Here is a 10017-nt window from a genome sequence, read left to right as displayed (position 1 = left end):
TAAAAAGGATAATTTAAATAATTATTTTATGACAAAACGATCATTTGACATATACTTTTATTTTTAAATTCTATATCAATGTATAAAGCAATTGTTGTTTTTTAAATTTTCATTACGTTCGAATCAGTACGTTGGTCAATTATCCATTTCATTTATTTAAGTTTTTTTTTTTTTTATAAAAAAAAAAGAATACGTGACAGATGATAATGAAATAAATATGTGTATAAATAATCACAAGTTACTATAATACAGATTAACTATTATATAAAAACAATCGTACACTCACGTCTGCATTTTTAAAAAATGTTAATTATTTGCTTTTCATTTAAATTGAGCACAATAAAATAGTAATGGAAAAAAAATATTAGTTAATTTATAAAATAAAGTAAAGTAAAATAATTACAATTGAAACAGAAAGTAGTTTTATCACAGGATTAAAATTAATTGATAAAGTAATATAAAGTAAATTAATGAGCCAATATGGCAATTAGCTGTTTAATTTCATTTTCCATATTATTGATTTCGTATCACTATTATTTTATTTTTCATTAAATATTTATAGTAAATATGAGTGTGAATTTAGCAGACATCAAATTCAAAATTATTAATGAAAAAAGCAAATAATTAATAAAATAAAATTTTTTAAAAATTAATAAGTACATTTTTTAGAAATATTATTTTTTTAATTATTTACTTTATTTTTTTATAATTTTAAGTTTGTCTGTCTGCTAAATTCACACTCATTAATAAATATGAAATACCGGCAGTGTCACGAGTTAGTATTTCATGTGTCACCCAATATTCAGTCATCGTAGTTCCATTTTTTTTTTTTTTTTTGCTTAAAATTAAATGATTACAGAAAAAAAAGCATAATTATAAAGATAATTAAAATTAAATATCAATAATAGTAATAATAATAATATAAACAATGTACAAATATTTATAAATATTTAAGATAGAAAAAAAGTTATTTTTTTTTTCGCTGAGGAAGAGCATTTGTCGACTGTTATTTTCTTTGTAAAACAAAGTTAATTACTGTAATACTAAATTAATTTGATTTTTATTAACTAATTATCCCGTTTAATTATTTATTTATAATTTATGATAATAAATGTAGGCGCGTAATGGCTGATAATCCATTTTTTACCATGATAATTATTACTTTTTATACAAATACAAAATTGTTTATATTGTCCCTCAGTACATTTTAAAAGTTACCGTTTATACTTTTTTTTTTAATTTTGTTGATGTTTGCATTTAATTATATTTTTTAATTAGTAGATACTTCTAAGCTACCGCGTTACGATATACTAAGCCTTTTATTTTTTTTTTTTTTTTTTTCATTATAATAATGATAAATGATGAAAAATCAATACATGATTAATGGCATGATATTCATAAATATCTATCGGAATAAATGATTTTTCTTTATATCTATTTAATTATTTAAATTTGGGTATTTACCGGCAAAAAGTTAAAAAATAATCTCAGCTTATTTTGATTGCGACTACACGCTGATTTATAAACTAATAGAAAGTTATTATTTATTTATGTAAAAATTCATACTGAGCAGACACATAAATTCCATAAGTTACCATCATCCTTAAATTGCAAATGCAAAATCGTATTATTATTATTATTCTTATTGTAAGTGTAAAATTTCTTCACTCTATAATAGCAATAGCTATATATTTATTTATATTTATATATTTATATATATATTTATATTTATATTTATGTATATGTATATTAATGAATGACCTCATGACATAAGACGACATTGACCCTTTTATATCATTAATTTACTTCTGGTATCATACGAAAGTGAATACTGTCCTTTCGGTCGTCTACTAATGACTTAGATGTATTAATAGTTACAATAATTAATAATATTTATATATATATGTATATATAATATTTATAACTATAATTAATATTCATATGTATACGGTACGGCCTTGAGTAATTATGAATATTACTTTTCAATTTTTTTTTGTCATAAACACGATTACAGACGAAACTCATCATTTTTTCCCACTCCCATTTCTTCTTCTTTTTTTTTTTTTCGTCTAATTTTTTGATTTAATTAATTCGTGATGAGGTGACTGACGTACGTTGACCTTTATCTCTGAATCATATTCGTAACGTCTTTAATCGTGTTATGAACATCACTAAGTAGTCTTGTGTTCTCTGTGATATTACGAGTGCCAGCGGCTCTCAATTGCCGTGCTTGTAATTCAAGACGTGACAATAAATCTCTAAATTGAAATCTTGCATGTGATGGTGCACCGGCAACTTCAGCAGAATTAACTTCTTGAAGTAAACCATGGAGAAGACCAACTTTGTCAGACAATTGAAGCCAACTGGCCATTACAATTACTGGTGTACCTTTTAAATTAGTTATACTACCTTCAATGGCATTTGATAATTCTAATACGTCATGTTTAGCTCCTTTAGTTTCTTGCTGTTTACCACCACCACCGCCTATATTATCATCATCGTGCTTGTCACAGTTTGGCGTCGCGTAAATTGATGACCCAAAGTATTTACCCGAAGTACCAAGAGCTTTTGCGGCAGATGGTTTTGCTGGTACCAAGGGTTTGTCATTGTCACCACTTCCACTACCACCGGAAGTTGTTGAATTAGCAGGATGACTTATTCTACTATCGCTTTTACTGGTGATAGAACTCCTTGTTGAAGCACCACTGTGATCTTCAGGACTCTCTTCACCAGGATCACCGCCGTCTTGTTTATTAATACCGCGTGTACTTAATTTTGGACTCAGCGGCTGATTTTCCCATGAAGATTCTTTATTTTCCCACAAACGTTTCAAGCTGCTGATACTGCCAGTACTTTTACGTTTATCATCAGCATCATCGGGCTCAGACATGTCAGCACCAGTGTCATCATTCTTTTTACTCTTCTCCTCTTGCTTATCGATATTGTCTTTCTCAACTTTTCTCAGTCTTGCTTTGAAATCAATTATCTGGCTATCAATAGTATCTTCTTTCTGCGAAGTACTTTTTTTATCAACTTTTTTTAACTTAAACCCAACACTTCCGGAATTTAAAGTGTCCGCAGTTACTGGGGATGATACTTTAGTATCTTTATTATGGCTTACAGATTTTTCAGCATTAATCTGCTGATTATTAGTCGATTGATCATGAAATAAATCTTCTTTTAAACAATTCAATGAAGCATACTCTCCTTGTATAGGCGATTTATTTGACTGATCAATATTAAAATTAGCACACAGCTCAGAGAGTAATTGGGAGGCCGGATCTAAATGATGTGATACAATATTACTAAATACATTTGATTTACGTAAAGTTCCACTTTGTTTCAAATCAGCGCTCTGTTTAATTTCATTTATCAACTTTAGCTCAAGCATTTCTTTCATACCGGGTTTCAAATTAAATCCGTCATCTGTGTCATTACTCGTGGGTGGTGGTAGAGGTGGTGGCGGCGGCGGTGCTTCTGTCGGCGGTGAAAGTATACCACAACCACTTACGTTATCATTTTTTCCCGTACATTCTTTTCCACGAAATATATTTTTCTTTTCATCAGACGTTTTATTGCTATCACTTGTTACTCCAGTACCAGTTCCAGCTCCAGTAACTGAAGTTGTCTCTCGACGTCTTAAATTAACGCCAAATCTAGAACTAGCTTCTTTCACCGAAGGTTCAACAGTTCTCACGTCATTGTTTTTGTCATCCTCCTCAACTATTTCCTCCTTAGACCTGCGATCTATTTTAGATTTCCTCATACAAACAGGAGAACCAGAAGGTTTACTATACGAAATATCAGCTGGTGTGCTGAACGTCGAGAAATCTGGTGGATCAATAGTAGGATCACATGGTGGCGGTGGAAGATCAAGAGGCGGTGGCGGAAATTCTAAATCAGCAAGAGTAGGCTGTACTGATCTTGATGGACTTGCCGTGCGGAACGTTGACGTATTGGGATTACGAAATGTCCTGAGGCCAATATTATCATTATTATTTTTATTACGACTTGACATACGACTACGGGGTGAATTTGGCGGCTGATAAGTATTAACAACACCACTGGACGAATTACTGCGAGTCATTTGAGGCTGATTTCGCAGGTTATTTTGACGTGGCGAGAGCGATCGATGTTGTGACGTTTCGATAATATTTATTGCTTCATGTTGCTGATGTTGATGCTGCTGCTGATGCAGGTCAATAGACGAGGGTGATTCTTGAGCAGACGGCATACCACTTTGACGAAGTGACTCCAGATAAGCGCCTATTCTTGCTCCTTTTGGTAGAGTACCGTATCGATTTATAGCACGTTTAACATTTTGTACTTCCAGGGCACCCACGTGGACTAGCTGCAATAAACACACCAATTAATAACAATAATAATAACAACAATAAAAATTATGATTTAATATAATTACTAGTATTTATTTAAAAAAAAAAAGCGCAATCTATTCAAGCAGTGCTAGATGCATTTACCGGACGGCTCGTTGCTTATCAATTTATTTATTAATTCATCGTATGTAAATTAAAAATAAATAATTTTGCTATAAAAAAAAGTCACTTGGCTACCACCTTTAAAGCGTCAATAAACAAAAGCCCGAAATTGTTTAAATGTTTTTTTTTTATTTTATTTTATTTATTTAATTATACCTTCTGTGGTAGTACTTCCTTAGACGAGTACTGTCTCGTTTTAATTTGTTTCTGATTGGACTGTATGTTGAGTATTGGTTCGGGTGAAGCCGATGGCTGTGGGGTAAAATTTGACTCCGTCCCCTGGGATCCGTCACCATCATCCTCCAAGTCACAGCCTCCTGACGGTATTGATTGTGTCGCCATTGTCACGAGATCTCGCGTGATACCTGAGTTGTCATTTGATAAATAAAATAAAAAATAAAGAAAAATAAATAACAAAAATTGTGTGTGAGTATGGTGATTTTATTAACGGTGTGTTTATTATATTTATTTAGTTGTTTTAATTAATAACTATAAATAAAATAAATAAATGATAATAATAAATGCTAAAGCCTTGAGATGTAATGATGATGGTGGTAAGCGCTGGTTAAAAGCACGAGCTAACTTTTGCTCATCAGGTCATTCTCCATTTATCGGATGATGTTTTAACTATCCAGAGGTTCACTATACGTTTCAATAATCAAATTAATTACTTACTATCTATCAATTAATCGTTATTTGATAATTAAATATATGTTATTATGATATCATGGTATATATCTAATGATCAATTATCATAATCGTGATTAAAAGTGTTAGTAAACTCACGTAACACTGCTTGAACATGTGATGTAATCTTTTAAATGATGATAAAAAGAAAATATATAAATTAAAAAGTGATAATTTACATACGTAATGTGATTATATAAGTTTATTTTAATTAATAAGATTGAATTATAGAAGTGGATTATATGAATGAAAATACTAGCATACGAGTCTACTAATTTCATGCAATTGCTATTTAATTATTATTATTATTTACAGAAATAAATAATATTTCTGATAAAATAAATTAATAAATAAAACCGGGAAAACTACATTTTTTTTTTTTTTATTAATATTTATTTTAATGGAATAAAATAAAAATCCGCAATAACTAGACTAAGTACTGATTACGTATTATATAATAATTGTTTTAATAAAATTTATAAATGAAATAAATCTATAAAATTAGACTCCAGGAGAATGACCCACGTGCTATTTATCATATCGATTCACGATGCAAATATTTCATTTTATAAATAATAATTAATAATTATTTATAATAATGGGATAATAAATAAGCAGTACGTGCATTATTTATAGTATTTATTATAATTATAAAATATTAATAAGCGTTAAAATACCTTTAGAAATATTATTAATACCATTTAGATCGGTTCCGTCATCGAGAGTCGAAGCCCCTACGGAATCGATATTATGCTGATCTTGTTCCTGGTACGCAGAGTCACGAAACGAACTGCATGACGACAATAAGCTGTCAAAAAATTATAATAAGAAAACGTGTGGATTATTAAATTCATAATGTAAATTAAATGAAAACAGGTAAAGAATAAAAAGTAAAGAAAAAGAATAAGTATTAGAGGAAGTATTTGAAGCCGTACCTGGTTCTTTTGGGCGGGGCAGGAGCTTGTTTTCCTCTTTTATTTGTAGAGCGACGCATCTGCACCATGTTGCTGTTAGCTTTGTTGGTAAGACCACCCATAAAAGTGCTAAGTTTAGTGACATTACTAGCAGCATCTATATTAAATAACATTTTTTTATTTATTACCCTTTTACAATATCATGTTTCACGAGCATTAACCAATATCACTTATTCTAATAATAAGTACCTTGCGTTAAACCTGAGTTAGATAATTGCTCTGATACTAAAACAAGACCATGAATATTTCCCGTACTTCCTGTTTGTGATTTCTTGTGATTATAAGAAAACATTGGAGTATCGCAACCACCTTGTAGCTGTTTTTCTACCTCTGAAATATTATCGATAATTGATCAATAAAAAATGATCACCGTATTTTTTTAAAATTAATTATTAAAAATTACCCTCTGTAATACTGGATTCTTGAAACATGTTCTCCAACGAATGATGAATCTCTTTGAACGTTGGACGTTCGATAGCCGACCACTGCCAGCACTGTCTCATCAAATCGTAAACCTTAGGCGGACAACCTGGAGGGCATTCCATCCTGTATCCTTTCTCTAACATGTGATAGACGTCCGTCAAGTCAACGCCAGGATACGGAGACATTCCGTAGGTGGCTATTTCCCACAGCAAAATACCAAACGCCCACACATCTGACTTAGTTGAGAACTTGTTATAGGCCAGTCCTTCGGGCGCAGTCCACTTTATTGGAAATTTAGCACCAGCGTGAGCAGTGTACGTGTCGTCGCGCATTAATCTCGCAAGACCAAAATCAGCGACCTTGACAAGATGATTTTCACCGACGAGACAATTACGCGCAGCTAAGTCTCGGTGAATAAAATTACGGCTCTCGAGATAACTCATACCACTGGCTATCTGTGTTGCCATGTGCATCAGTACCACCGCATTTATTTGATGTTTACTTTCATTACGTAAATAATCAAGTAAATTTCCTTTACTCATAAATTCAGTGATAATATAAAAAGGCGGCTCGCGTGTACAGACACCAAGTAATTGAACGAGATTCCGGTGTTTCATTTCTTTCATTATTGCCGCTTCTTCCAAAAAATCTTTCAAGGCCATTGTGTCTTCTTTTAGTGTTTTAACAGCAACAGTCATATTGTAACGCTTCCAAACAGCTTCATAAACATCACCATACTGTCCACCCCCAAGTTTATGCCTCATCACAATGTCCGTGCGATTTATCTCCCACTCATCCGGCTCGGGACTGAGTGGAAATACCGTTGGTTTATTGTGTTTAGGCGCTGGATAAAGTAGCTGCGTTATCAACCCGTCAGCCAGCATCGAGTGATGATGCACCAATTCCGCTAGCGTGTTAAATTTGCTTTCAGTCGTAACGAACATCTAAAAATAGTTCAAATTAACAAAAAAAAAAAAAAAAAAAAAAAAAAAAAACTTCCCCACTATTTTATTATAAAATTAATGTTATAAAAAAATACCTTTCCATCACTGTCTTCATTGATTCTGTAATGATAAACACGTCCCTCGTATCTTAATGAAATGCTTCGTTGTCCGGGGCTGCTTTCAGACTCACGTACAAGAAAACTTCCATTGATACCCGAGCTCAGCAGATACTCAGCGGCGTTTCTTGCTATTCTCCCATGGTACCAGGAATGTTTTTCTAAAGAATTTACTGGTGTTACATAATTCGATGGTACCCATCCTACTTGACCGGTACTTGAGTGTGCTTCACACCATTCACCGCTCTTATTATAACTTAATATTCGTACTTGTTCACCTATCAACAATAATAAACTGCTTAGTAATTTAATACAGATCAATTGATACTGTCATCAAAGCCAATTGTCATTAATATCAGGAAGTAATGAATTCTATCGCTATTATTAATATTAATATTGTTATTATTTGCTATGTATATGTATATGTATTGGTTAAATAAAAGCTGTACCTTTTTTTAAACTAAGCTGATTTTCACCACCGGCTTGAAAATCATAAAGAGCAACAAACAACTGGGGATCATCTTCCTCCTGTGCTAAAAGGTTTTCCTTACTGGTCCATCTGTTAGCCTCGAGTAAACTTCCACCCGTGACATTGGAGTGTGCAGAAAAATTAGACTGCTGTGACAGTGATTGAACACTCGAACCCGTGGGTGGATCACCTTCAGGCAATGCTGGGATATGTGGCAATGGTCTACTTTGTAAAAGAGCTTCTGAAAAAAAATTCAAAAAAAAATAGCATCAGCATTTGGAGTAGCAGCAGCAGCAACATCATCAATACCGATTTATAAAACATAATAATACTCTACAATGCAATGCAATACAATACAATACAATACAATAACAAATTAATATGTAAAATTAAACATCCGTCAATTGATTAATTAAGCCGTCGATTCAATAAAATTGTTCCCACAATAACACCATTGACAATTATTTAACAAAACAACAGAACAAATAAGACAAGCATATGGAAAAATCAATAACACAAGTGGTGAGTAAGTAAAAAAAAAAATAACGGAGAAACGGAGTAAAAAATTTTATATTAACATTAATAAGAGTAAAATTTCGTATAATTACCACTGTGCTCTGTGAAGATATTCGAGCCAATAAGCCGGGATTCTTTTGGATTTCTCGGTTGTTTTCTCGTTTGTCTTACTGTCGAGCCGGCGGGTATGACTCTGTCCTTGGTTTGTTGAGCACCCATAGTTTGACAATTAGCATGCCCCAACACTTACAATTCCCCTCGGATACTTGTTACAATATATTTATTTATATCCACTATTTAGCGACAATTATTCCGGCACGTAAAGCTTCCGGCACCCAGATATTTTATCAAGTTCCTCCGAGCATTATTATCATTTAGATTAAACGTTTTTTATGAAAAAAAACCACACTGCCTATATCTTGACAAAGCACATTTATCACTACGTAATACCAAATATCAATTTATCATGACACTAAAAATATATTATACCTTACAGTACATCATTACTACCATCTTCATATATTTAACGTAATAATATTTTATTTAAATAGTAGTATTGTTACGTTAAAACATGTCAATTAAATCTCCACACCACGACTCCGGCCATATTTGACAGCTTTTGACGTCGATTATTTTGTATCGTGCATTACCCGCACCTAGAGAGGGGACTACTCCTACATATATCTATGCACACATACATTTATAAATATAGTCTGCCATACATACACATATATTTCCTTCAAAGTGTGAGGGAGAATTCACACGATAAATAATTTAATTCAAATAATAATCACGTCATCATTCCGCAAATTAACTCACTCCAACTTTTTAAATTTCCGATAAATAAATTATCAGCGGTGGTCTTTTCATCACTAATTTTTTACTATCTGCAAAAAAAAATATTTTAAAGAAACTCAGGCAACCTCATTGGTCTGTCGGTGGTCTTTTATGTATATGTATATATATATACTTATACTATGTCATGTATACAAAAGTACATAGTATAGAAAGTACTTGACAAAACAGGGATTTCATAAGTCTGGCAAAAGTTGGCATCAAAATGGTCTGGGTCTGGTGTCTACTGTGAATCTACTGAATTTTCTACTCGACTTCACCTTCTACACTATTATTATTTCACCGAATCTATTTTTTCTTAAAGTAGTAATGAGTTTTCATTGGTTCAAATTTATCCGCCCAACAGAATCGGCCAATGATAATTTAAATTTAACGCGCCATTTTACAGCATAATTTTTTCATCATATTGTTTAAATAAAATAAAGAAAGCGGTTAATTCAAATAAATAAAATTCAAATTTTAAATAAAAATTAAAATAATTGTTAATTAATAAATTAAATTTAATTGACTTGTCAGTGTTTTAAATAAAAGTGAATA

The 10017-nt window shown here is 31.7% G+C and overlaps 1 protein-coding gene across 9 annotated transcripts; it reads right to left on the bottom strand.

The window, feature by feature from the left end:
* Positions 1-718: 718 nt before the first annotated feature.
* On the bottom strand, positions 719-9713 carry LOC103579158 (tyrosine-protein kinase Abl). Of its 9 annotated transcripts, XM_053740108.1 has the most exons (11): positions 9640-9680; positions 9445-9512; positions 8718-9309; positions 8090-8350; positions 7620-7918; positions 6561-7524; positions 6347-6487; positions 6119-6254; positions 5861-5991; positions 4653-4861; positions 719-4351 (listed from the first exon to the last, which is right to left on the bottom strand). In XM_053740108.1, exons 3-11 carry the CDS (start codon positions 8842-8844, stop codon positions 2123-2125), a joined length of 4497 nt encoding a protein of 1498 aa, XP_053596083.1. In that variant the 5' UTR covers positions 8845-9309; positions 9445-9512; positions 9640-9680; the 3' UTR covers positions 719-2122. The 9 variants fall into 9 exon arrangements, with proteins under 9 accessions (XP_053596083.1, XP_008558697.1, XP_053596081.1 ...); XM_008560475.2 differs by having other exon boundaries at positions 8718-9512; positions 9596-9713; XM_053740106.1 differs by having other exon boundaries at positions 8718-9512.
* Between the last annotated feature and the right edge of the window lie 304 nt (positions 9714-10017).

Source organism: Microplitis demolitor, chromosome 6 (genome assembly GCF_026212275.2).
Source record: "Microplitis demolitor isolate Queensland-Clemson2020A chromosome 6, iyMicDemo2.1a, whole genome shotgun sequence".
Lineage (NCBI taxonomy): Eukaryota > Metazoa > Arthropoda > Insecta > Hymenoptera > Braconidae > Microplitis > Microplitis demolitor.
Note: the sequence above shows the minus strand (reverse complement) of the source record. Positions and strands in the feature narration are given on the sequence as shown.